This window comes from Pseudophryne corroboree, chromosome 4, assembly GCF_028390025.1.
Source record: "Pseudophryne corroboree isolate aPseCor3 chromosome 4, aPseCor3.hap2, whole genome shotgun sequence".
Taxonomy (NCBI): domain Eukaryota; kingdom Metazoa; phylum Chordata; class Amphibia; order Anura; family Myobatrachidae; genus Pseudophryne; species Pseudophryne corroboree.
Genome location: NC_086447.1, coordinates 133,343,460 through 133,355,819, shown reverse-complemented (window position 1 = coordinate 133,355,819; position 12,360 = coordinate 133,343,460). Strand labels below are relative to the sequence as shown.

Genomic DNA, 12,360 nt, shown 5'->3' with positions numbered 1-12,360 from the left:
GTACATTCCTGCTGGCACTGGTGTGCATAACAAAGAAGAAAAATGATGGGCTGATAGTAAAGGGTAATCACTGTCCCTCACTGCCCACCTGGCTCTAGGCAATACCCTAGGTTGCTTTGTGACTGATCCAGCTATGCAGATTTTTGGTTCCCGATAAACAAACGCCATAAGTGAGGCATGATGTGACTTCTACCAGTGTCATTGGCTCCAAATGAATGGATTGGCTGCATTCTCATTTATTTAATTTATTTATTTATTACCGGTTGCTTATATAGCGCACACATATTCTGCAGCGCTTTACAGAGAATATTTGTCCAATCACATCAGTCCCTGCCCCAGTGGAGCTTACAATCTATATTCCCTACCACATGTACACGCACACACATTCACACTAGGGTTAATTTTTGTTGGGATCCAATTAACCTTACAGTATATTTTTGGATTGTGGGAGGAAACCGGAGTACCCGGAGGAAACCCACGCAAGTACGGGGAGAATATACAAACTCCGCACAGTTAGGGCCACGATGGGAATCGAACACATAACCTCAGTGCTGTGAGGCAGTAATGCTAACCATTACACCATCCATACTGCCTAACCCAATATTCTCATGGATCATATATTAGAGACACAGGTGCACTATAAAACAATGGTGGGAAAGACTGGTTTTCCATGTAACCACTCTCAGCCACACTACAAATATACCTTGTGTTTCCTCTGTTTTGAACACCCTGAAGAGTCGAGTTGCTAAAAAGCCGAACTCCCTCTCACACGCATCAGACAGAGTGGCAATCATTTCCGCCATGGACGTCTCACCCCCAACACTGGACAGTCTATTGTAGTCTGTGAAAAGGAACCTGAGGGGGCACACAGCAAAATATATTTAATAAACAGCTTAGATAATACACTGCAATGGGTACAAATAGTAGAGCTCGTTAGCGAATTGAAACATTGTGGAAACCTATACAGTTTTTTTAAACAGACCACTAGAAAAATAAACACTCATCTTCTAAGAGAGGACACTCAAAAGATAAATGTAACGGCTTCAGAAAAGGGCAGGACAGAAAAGATATGAGACAGTGATATGTTATGTGTCTCCAGGTAAGTCGTCCTAATGTAAGACTATGGAAGTGGCCATCAGTAACACACAATAAGGGATGCCATACTGCCAGCATAGGGCGACCTTCATAGAACACTGTATATACACTTGAATACGAAGCAATTGGTTATATTAGCAAGCATGCATAACAAGGAAATACTGACAGGCCTGCAGACAACTACAAGCACTTCATTCTATATCTGAAGGAAGCATTTACCATTTATGGGTTGGGTATTTGGGGGGGAATTCAATTGTTCTATTGCACCAAATAGCCCATGTAGAGAGCCATGAGAATGCAGGGCTATAATTCAATTGTGCTTTTTAAATCGCACATATCAAGCCCATAAGTGTTGGGTTTAAAAGCGTAAAGCAGCTAAACCAAACTAAATGAATGGACACAATCGTGAAAAGTGCTGTTTGGGTGCCCAAATAGGTCACTTTTGGCGCATTTCAGAACGCCAGCATGAGGTCTCCCCAAGGCTCAGAGTGCCTGAAGGAGCAACAACTGAATTGCTCCGTTGGGCGCTATCTAGTGACGGCCGGGGGAGAAACAACTGAATTCCACCCATAATGTTTACAATGACCATTTCGATACTGATGTAATGGTGGTATGGTCAGAATGTCCATGTGAGTGTGACCCCAACAGTAACCCTAACTCAAATGCTGACATAGTTACCATGTCAACCATTCATGTGTCGACATTCTGTCAATGTCAACAATTTAACCAGGTTGACACCTTGGGCGGTATTCAAATGATATATCACGCCCAATTTCATTTCAAAATTGGGCCCCATTATCGCACATATTGCGCCCATAGTAAACAGGTTTAGCTGCATAAAGGGATGGGCATCTCGCTACCTTAGGGGTAGCGAGCTGAAATGATGATACCACGCCCTTCAGCAGAAACAGAATGGTAGTGGAAGGGGGTGAAAATAATTGAATACCCTCCATGAATGGTGACATGGTGGGTGGTATTCAATTCTTTTCACCACCTTCCACTACCGTTCTGTTTCTGCTGATGGGCGTGGAATAATAATTTCAGCTTGCTACCCCCGGGGTAGCGAGGGTGCCCATCCCTTTACGCGCTAAACCTGATTACTATGGGCGATAATGGGGATCACGGGGATATGCATGATAACGGGGATCACTTTAGAAAGGAGATTGGGCATTATATATCATTTGAATACCGCCTGGTGTCTCCACCCACCACTTATAATAGGAGACCAGACAGGGGGATTTGTTTTCTTAGACCTACAAGGTAGAACAGATTCTCACCTGACTGGCAAGGCCTTGGTGGTCTGTTCTGGGAGCTCCGGAGGGTTCACAAACATTAATTTCAGCAGTAGCTCCAGGTACCCAATATGACGTGCCAGCCTTGTACTCAGCACCCAGGCCCAGTTCCAATTCTCCCCCTCTCGTCGTCCACCAAAGTACACCACAGCTGTAGACAGAAGTACAATTTGAAACCGGAGCACATATATATTTCATACAGTTTACCTTATTTTTTTAATTGCGATTTAGGCAGCGCAGATCAGAGGAATTTTACCTCTTAGGCATGTCTCTTCTACTAAGTTTTACTCAGAATAGTCCTTAACGAGAGTACCTTCCTAATGGGAATGGCAACAGGCCTTTTCTGATGGAGCAAGCTGCTCCTGTGAAACGCGTTAGTTTGGATTATTGGGGAATTCACGCCACATATGTGGAGACTGAGAATCTGCCACTATTGAAAAAAATATATATATTTTGGTGGAATGCAAGTATATACTGTTCTTTTTATATAATGGCTTTTGAGAACATACTGCATTATTTGCTTTTATCTGTATAGAGTATTTGCAGAATTTTTTTTTTTTTTACCAGTAGTAAGAATTTAGAACCTATATCATTAGAAAAATCTTGGACAAGATCCCGTTTAGGTTACACCTCTTTTTATACAAAATTGTGCACACCACACACACCACATTCCCATCAGAAAAGAAAAAGAACGTAATCACAGAGGATTAGTTTCTCGTAGTCCGTAGAGGATGCTGGGGTCCATATTAGTACCATGGGGTATAGACTGGTCCACCAGGAGCCATTGGCACTTTAAGACTTTAATAGTGTGGGCTGGCTCCTCCCTCTATGCCCCTCCTACCAGACTCAGTCTAGAAACTGTGCCCGAGGAGACGACATACTTCGAGAGAAGGAATTACACAGATAGTGACGAGATTCATACCAGCTCACACAAACATGAAAATCCGCCCAACATGCCAGAATAACTTCAGCAACAACTAAAACAGTAAATAACGCAGAACTTACCTAGGAACCAGGTAACACTGAACCATAAAAACAATGCAGGAAAACAAAGTGCTGGGCGGGCGCCCAGCATCCTCTACGGACTACGAGAAAAGGATTTACCGTTCAGGTAATTAAAATCCCATTTTCTCTTACGTCCTAGAGCAGGGGTGGCCAACCAGTCAGAGGCAAAGAGCCAGAAAAGATCTGTAGTCAAGGGCAAGAGCCAGTATGATGCAAGCCACACCCCATTTTGTGCGCACACCTTTCGTTATGACGTTTGTAGGAGTATGACCTTGTGTCACAACTCCGTTTTGAGTCGTGTTGTACAGTGCCAAATACATATAATGTCCCAGTAGTGCCACATACATATAAAAATTTAAAAAAATGGGTGCCTCCACACTGCCAGAAACATATGTCCCCACAGTGCCACATACACATATGTCCCCACAGTGCCAGATACATATATGCCCCACAGTGCCAGATACATATATGCCCCACAGTGCCAGATATACATGTCCCCCCAGTGCCAGATATACTTTTCCCCCAGTGCCAGCTATGCCCCCTGTGCCAGATATATATGTCCCCACAGTGCCAGCTATGACCCCAATGCAGTGTCTCCACAGTGCCAGATATTCCCCCACTGCCAGATATACATTTCCCCTGTCGAAGTCAAAAATATTGCAGTACACACATCACGTACAAACTACACACAGATAGCCTCCGTGCGCGTACTTGTTCTGCCGTGCGTGCGCATATTCGCAAGTTGCGTATGATCACTCCCGCGGTCCTGCGTATAAGCTCGTGGTATGAGTAATTACGATAGCATTTGTAATCGCATGGAAAAGCCATAAAGACATATTACATATTTAATACACACAGTGCACGATTTACACATAGCATGCACCACACCAGCGAGTTACACTTGCTTAAAGGGTATAATAACAAAGGGATTCACCTTTACAGGATATGAGGGGACAGAATTAGGTTAGGAGGTGGTGTTTGGTATCCAGCTGTAGGGTATTTTAAGAGCAATATTCCGGTGTTAGTTTGCAGAAGATCACATGCTCCTGCGAATAGTTATGCGCAGGAGCATAATATTAATATCAACTGTATTTACTGTATTCCTGATATTCGGCGGGAACCCAGTGGAGAACATCTGCAAGTGCCCCTGGACCAGACATCGCCCACCTATTCATACCAACCTATGACCTCTCCTGTACTGTAAAGGACCATCCCAGTGACCAATAGACAAAGAGATTGCAGTTTCCATTGTGTTAGGTTTTGGACAAATGTATAAAAAGCCAGCTGCAGGCCCGGTCACACACAATCTCTGAAGATCATCTACCTTGATGATTGAGGACCGGACCGGGAAGCGCAGGCGAACAAACGTATGTACCATTGACTGTAGCCTTTTTCTGTTATTGTATTGTATTATTCTTGTAACCCCCTGGTAGTAAAATAACCGTTGGTGGGTTGGACCCCAACATAGTTTTGAAATACAATTTGGTGTCATGTCCCATTTCCTGCTAAGGTTTAAGGTATATTTCTATCACACGTGTAGCTGCATTGTGCTCTCAGCGTGTTGGTGTGTGTGTATGCACTGCGTGTACTTTGTACGTCCGTTGCGGCGTGAGTACGCAAAGTGCGTACAGGGTACGGGCCTTTGTACGCTAACTGTGTAAAAAGTACGTAGGGTGAGGATTACATACAGCGGCCGCAGCGGCTCGAAATAAAGTGTATTAAGGTATAGCTTTCTGTCCTGTAAAATAATCAGCATTCACACACCCCCAGTGCCAGCTATGCCCCCAGTGCCAGATATACTTGTCCCCACAGTGCCAGCTATGGCCCCTAGTGCCAGATATATATATGCCCCCCAGTGCCAGATATGCCCCCAAGTGCCAGATATATATGTCCCCATAGTGCCAGCTATGCCCCCAATGCCAGTGTCCCCACAGTGCCAGATATGCCCCACAGTGCCAGATATACATGTCCCCACAGTGCCAGCAATGCCCCCAGTGCCAGATATACATTACCCCCCCCCCCCTTCCCCCATGCTGCTCACCGCGCTGCTGCTGTCTGTGAGGGGAGGAGAGCGCAGTGTGCGCCTCTCCTGCCCCTCACTCTCCGGCGGCTGTGTCTTTCTTCAATTAGGCGTCGGTCTGTGAGCCAATCAAAGCTCGCGGTCCGGCAGTCTTAGCTGCCGGTCCGCGAGCACTGATTGGCTCACGGACTGGCGCTGAATTGAAGCGTGACACAGTCGCCGGAGAGTGAGGGGCAAGAGAGGCACACGCTGCGCTCTCCTCCCCTCACAGACAGCAGCAGCGCGGTGAGCAGCACGGGGGAAGGCGGGGCCAGGACAGCGGTGGCCAGGAGCCGGCTGAGCCACATGCGCGGATGAAAGAGCCGCGGGTTGGCCACCCCTGTCCTAGAGGATGCTGGGGTCCATATTAGTACCATGGGTATGTACCAAAGCTCCCAGTACGGGAGGGAGAGCGCGGAGGCTCCTGCAATACTGCCTGATCAAACCTGAGGTCATCAGAGGCCAGAGTATCAAACTTGTAAAACTTGGCAAACGTGTTCAAACCAGACCAAGTAGCAGCTCGGCAAAGCTGTAGGGCCGAGACACCCCGGGCAGCCTCCCAGGAAGATCCACTTTACGAGTAAAGTGGGCCCTTAATCGATTTCGGACTCGGCAATCCTGCCGTAGAATACGCATGCTGGATAGTGAACCTGATCCAGCGCGAAATCGACTGCATAGAAGCAGGACACCAAATTTTCTTGGGATTGTAGAGGACAAATAGAGAGTCAGATTTCCTATGACGAGCAGTCCTCTTCACATAGATCTTCAAAGCTCGTACCACATCCAAGGCCTTTGAAGCAATTGAGGAGTCAGTAGCCACTGGCACCACAATAGGTTGGTTGATATGGAAAGCCGATACAACCTTAGCCAGAAACTGTGGACGAGTCCTAAGTTCCGCCCTGTCTTCGTGGAAGATCAGATAAGGACTTTTGCAAGACAAAGCCCCCAATTCCGACACGCGTCGGGCAGAAGCCAAGGCCAATAGAGGGACCGCCTTCCACGTGAGAAACTTGATGTCAGCCTCCAGTAGAGGCTCAAACCATGCTGATTGTAGGAACTGCAACACCACATCTAGATCCCAGGGTGCCGTTGGCGCCACAAGGGAGGCTGGATGTGCAGAACCCCTTTCAAAAAGGTCTGAACCTCAGGGAGGACAGCCAATTGTTTTTGAAAGAAGATGGACAAAGCAGAGATTTGGACCTTAATGGATCCCAATCTCTGGCCCATATCCACTCCTGCCTGCAGGAAAAGGAGAAAACGTCCAAGTTGAAACTCCACCGCAGGAAACTTCCTGGCTTCACACCAAGAAATATATTTCTCCCAAATACGGTGGTAATGTTTAGACGTCACCCCCTTCCTAGCCTGAATCAGGGTAGGAATTACCTCACTCTGAATACCTTTCCGAGCTAAGATCTGGCGTTCAACTGCCATGCCGTCAAACGTAGCCGAGGTAAGTCTTGATAGGCGAACGGCCCCTGCAGCAGCAGATCATCCCGAAGAGGTAAGGGCCGTGGATCTTTCAGCAGAAGATCCAGTAGATCCGCATACCAAGCCCTCCTTGGCCAGTCCGGAGCAATGAGGATTGCCAGAACCTTTGTTCGTCTTACCAGCTGAAGGACCTTTTGAATCAGAGGAAGTGGAAGGAACACATACACTGACTTGAACACCCACGGTGTTACCAGTGCGTCCACCGCCACTGCCTGAGGGTCTCTCGACCTTGAACAGTACCTCCCCAGCTTCTTGTTGAGGCGGGAGGCCATCATGTCTATGTGAGGAACCCCCCACCAACCGGTTACCTCCTCGAACACCTCCCCTGGATGGAGATCGTGTCTGCTGAGGAAGTCTGCTTCCCAGTTGTCTACTCCCGGAATGACTACAGCGTGCCTTTCTGCCCAGAGGAGGATTCTTGACACCTCTGACATGGCAGCCCTGCTCTTCGTTCCGCCTTGTCGGTTTATGTAGGCCACCGTGGTCACGTTGTCCGACTGCACCTGAACAGCCCGATCCTGTAGAAGGTGTGCTGCTTGCAGAAGGGCGTTGTACATGGCCCTTAGCTCCAGGATGCTTATTGGGAGAAGAGATTCTTGATTCGACCACCTTCCTTGGAAGGTTTCCCCCAGAGCAACTGCTCCCCAACCTCTTAGACTTGTATCTGTGGTTAAAAGGATCCAGTCCTGAATTCCGAACCTTAGGCCTTCCAGAAGGTGAGGTAGTTGTAGCCACCAGAGAAGTGAAATCCTGGATTTCGGAGACAGGCGTATCCTCTTGTGCATGTGTAGGTGAGAGCCAGATCACTGGTCCAATAGGTCCAGCTGAAAAGGTCGAGCATGAAACCTGCCGTACTGCAGAGCCTCATAGGCGACAACCATCTTCCCCAGAAGGCGTATGCATTGATGAACCGATACCCGGGTAGGCTTTAGGACATTCCGGACCATTGCTCGAATCACCAACGCTTTCTCCTTCCGTGTCGAGGATCATTCCCAGGAAAGACAGCCGCCGTGTCGGTTCCAGATGAGACTTTGGAAGGTTTAGGATCCAACCGTGCCTTCTGAGCAGTTGTGTCGTGAGCGCGATGGACCGCAACAACCTCTCCCTGAACGACGCCTTGATCAGGAGATCATCCAGATATGGAATTATGTTCACCCCCTGTTTGCGGAGGAGAACCATCATCTCCGCCATCACCTTGGTGAAGATCCTCGGTGCTGTGGAGGCCAAACGGTAGCGCCTGAAACTGATAGTGATCGTCCATCACCGCAAACCTGAGATATGCTTGATGCGGCGCCCAAATGGGAATGTGGAGGCAAGCATCCTTGATGTCCAGGGACACCAGGAACTCCCCCTCTGACAGTCCTGAGATGACAGCTATCAGAGATTCCATCTTGAATTTGAACTCCCTGAGATAAGGGTTCAAAGATTTTAAGTTTAGAATAGGCCGTACCGAACCATCTGGTTTCGGTACCACAAAAAGGTTCGAATAACCACCTTTGTTCCACTGCTGAAGTGGGACCGGAACAATGACCTCTGACACCATCAGTTTTCTGATGGCCTCCAGAAGAATTGTCCTGTCTGCCAGCAGGGCTGGCAAGCCTGATTTGAAGAAACGGTGAGGCGTGGGATCTTTAAACTCCAGTCTGTACCCTCTGGACACTATATCCAGAACCCAGGGGTCCAGACCCGACGACACCCAGACGTGGCTGAACTGCCGGAGTCTTGCCCCCACCTGACCTTCCTCCAGGCCTAGCTGTCCACCGTCATGGGGAGGACTTAGGGGTATCAGAAGCGGGCTTCTGGGCTGGGGAACCTGCAGGAGCAGGTTTCTTTCCTTTGGCACGACCACCTCTGAAGAAGGTGTTCGAAAGATTATTCTTTATAGGCCTCGCGGGCAGAAAGAACTGTGACGTGGTAAATGAAAAAGGCTTCTTCGTAGCCGGTGCAGCTGAGGGGAGAAAAGGAGACTTGCCCGCGGTAGCCGTGGCAATCCACGCATCCAGCGCCTGTCCAAAGAGAGCGTGACCCTTGTATGGTAGGCCCTCCACACACTTCCTGGATTCCACTTCGCAGACCAGTTGCGCAGCCAGAGACCTCTGCGAGCCGAGACGGACATGGAGGAGATCCCTGCAGCCATGGAACCCAGGTTCTTCATGGAATCCACCAGGAACCCTGCAGAATCCTGATTATTACGTAAAAATAAATCAACATCACCTTTGTCCAGCATAGTCGATTCCTCCTGGCAATAGCTTTAGCAATCCAAGCACAGGCTATAGTAGGCCGCAATATAGCCCCTGAAGCCGTGTAAATGGATTTCAGCGTAACATCCACCTTGCGATCTGCCGGGTCCTTTAACGCGGTAGATCCCGGGACCGGTAATACCACCTGCTTGGACAGCATGGATACAGAGGCGTCGACTATCGGCGGGACTCCCATCTCTTCCTATCTTCCTCTGGGAAGGGAAAAGCCACCAAGACCCTCTTGGGAATCTGGAATTTTTTTTCAGGAATTTCCCATGCCTTTTCAAAGATAGCATTCAATTCCTTGGATGCCGGGAACGTGAGGAGGGGGGTTCTTTTTATCCGTAAAGAAGGCCTCCTCCACCTGTTCCGGAGCTGTGTCCGAAATGAGTAAAACATCCCTAACAGCCTCAATCATCAACTGCACCCCCTTGGCAAGTGATGCCGTCCCCCTCAACACATCCCCATCACCGTCTGCAGCGTCAGAGTCGGTGTCCATGTCATCCTGCATAATAGCAAGCGCACGTTTATGAGAATGTACCGCAGGGGACCCCAAGGAGGCAGAATCAGACCATACCACCATAGAGGACTGGAGGACCTGAGTGGCATGCTCAGTCCTAGCAACCCTATCAGAAATCTGTGAAATAGTCCCCCTCAGAGAGACTAACCATTCTGGCTCTCTAGATGGGATCGCGCTAAAACAGTGCAATCCTGATTACATGGAATGGAGTCTTCCTGGGAAGACAAATGAAACAAACAGTGTCCCTAGACATGTTGTCACACACACCCAAACACCCCACAAACACACAAGGTATTATTATGTAGACAGCGTTCCCCCCCCCCCCCCCCCCCAAGAATGGCAGAGAGAGACACAGGGATTGGAGCCAACCCACACACAGCGTTTTTCAGCAAAAGGGAGTCCCTTCCCAGCGCTGACTGTGTCCCTTAATAGGTGAGACAGCCTTTAAGCAGCCTCCCCTCCCTTCTACAGCCCCCTGGTACCATACAGACTGGTGGAGAAAGCTCTGGAGAGACCTGGAGCCAGTGAACCGTGGCTGCAGGCAGGAAAAATGGCACTGAACGCTGCTGGGTCCGCTCTGAGGAGAAGCTCCGCCCCCTTCAATGGCGCTGTCTTCCCGCTCACATGAGGATTATACTGGCCCAGAGGATTGTGCTGATCTGGATCCGCAGACCCTGACATGCCTGAAATGACCAGTGTAGGGTCCGGAGCTGGCCCAGGGCGCTCCCTCCCAGCGCCGCACCTATGTACCGCTGAGCCTTCCAGGAGCACGGGTAAGACCGCGCTCCTGACCCTGTAGCCGCACTCTTCACACTGTCCCCCCGCTTGCAAGGGGGGACAGTGACTCACTCGCCCCACTTCAGCTCCTGAGGGGGTGGGCGAGCGTTCCCCTGCAGCGGGGCGCGATCGGACCCCTCTGGAGCCAACGTCCAGTCAGCGGGAGCAGTGGCTCAAGACCCTGCGGGGCGGACACTGCTCACCCCCCCAGTCACACGCTGCAGGGAGGCTGTCGCCAACAGCCTCCCTGTAAAATAAAAAAACCTGAAAAAGAAGAAAAATACTCTTTACCAAGAGAACTCTGTAGAGCTCCCCTAGCTGTGACCGGCTCCTCCGGGCACATTTTCTAAACTGAGTCTAGTAGGAGGGGCATAGAGGGAGGAGCCAGCCCACACTATTAAACTCTTAAAGTGCCAATGGCTTCTGGTGGACCCGTCTATACCCCATGGTACTAATATGGACCCCAGCATCCTCTAGGACGTAAGAGAAAAGAGGATTTTTGGTCACTCACCATTGAATCCTTTTCTCTGAAGCTGGCTGGGGAACACTGGACCATGTTGGATTGCAGGGTGGGGCTGGGGCTGGAGCTGGCACCTAAATTAAACTGTAGCTTTAAAAGTAAAGCTCCTCCCCCATGCAACCCGAAAATTCCAGTACGTCTTTAAGAGAGTTCTGAAAGAAGTAGCAGTAACATAGTGAAACGGTTATAACAAGCAAACAAGCCAGTAGAGAAGAGACGGTCAAGAACGCCAGCCTGCTTCAGCAAAAAAGATTCAATGGTAAGTGACCAAAAATGTTCTTTTCTCTTTCACCAAGGCTGGGGAACACTGGACGATGGGACGTTAAACAGCCGCCCTCAGGGGAGAGAATGCTCAGGCTGCCTGACCGGAGAACTGTATGCCCAAAGTGGGTGCCGCCAGAAGGCAAAAACCTGAAACGCTAAAAATGGGTTGACAGAGGATCAGAGGGCTGCACGACCGACTTGTTCCACAAAAGCCTTGTGTCGCGCTGTCCCAGAGGTCGTCCCTGTCTTTGCGGAATACGCAGACACCATGTGTGGTACTGGTTACCCCGCATCAAAAAAAAAAAAAAAAAAAAAAAAAAAGTAGGATCCTGTGATGTCAGAGAGGATCTAACACGCCCCTGGCCGCAGGCCATCCGATTTTATGTGCATTGTAAATAACAGGCAGAAAATCTGTGCTACGGACAGAAGTTGTGTCTCAGTAAAGTCACAGAGCTCGAACTATGTCTAGTAGAGCCAGATTATCTCGGTCATTGGAAGTGACTGAAGGCGGAAAAACCGGGAGACTATTTCTGGTTTAAGTGAAAAAACTTTGAGCTGGAATGTAGAAACAGTACGGAGAACCGCTAAATCATCATGGAAGATGAGAAAAAGGCAGGATGCAGTCAGCATCCTAGCACCCTGGATGCCGGTGGTCAGGTGATCAACGCCTGAATCCCGCTGCCAGAACCCCGACTGACACCATTGCAGGGGTAAGTATTGGGGTCAGGATTAGGGTCAGGGACCACAGGGGGTATTACTCGTAGCCGCCACCCCGTGTCCTTATTCCTGTTAGAATTCTAAAAGTCGGGATGTCGTGGTCGGTCATGTGACCACCGGCATACCAACTGTCATGTACTGTATATCACACCCAAATAGCCATCTCGCAAGACCTAAATCTGTAACACACCGGGCTGAGGCAATAGCCATAAGGAAGACAGCTTTCCCGTTATGAATTGAAGAGCAGCTAACATGTAAAGGCTCAAACGGAGCCTGTTTGAGAGTTGATAGGACCAGACAAAGATCCCACGGTGCTACTGGCAGATGAAAAGGACTCCTAAAAGACGGGCCATAAAAAAACAATAGGTGAAACTAGAACGTAT

The 12,360-nt window shown here is 49.1% G+C and overlaps 1 protein-coding gene across 3 annotated transcripts in view; it reads right to left on the bottom strand.

Annotated features, from left to right (window-relative positions):
• Positions 1-12,360, bottom strand: part of KIDINS220 (kinase D interacting substrate 220) — a 344,589-nt gene that overhangs the window by 206,136 nt on the left and 126,093 nt on the right. For all 3 annotated transcript variants that reach the window (XM_063915451.1, XM_063915452.1, XM_063915453.1), the window contains exons 15-16: positions 2,373-2,538; positions 704-855 (exon numbers count right to left, since the gene is read on the bottom strand). In XM_063915451.1, the coding sequence (XP_063771521.1) occupies positions 704-855; positions 2,373-2,538 (318 nt within the window). The remainder of the gene's footprint in view (positions 1-703; positions 856-2,372; positions 2,539-12,360) is intronic.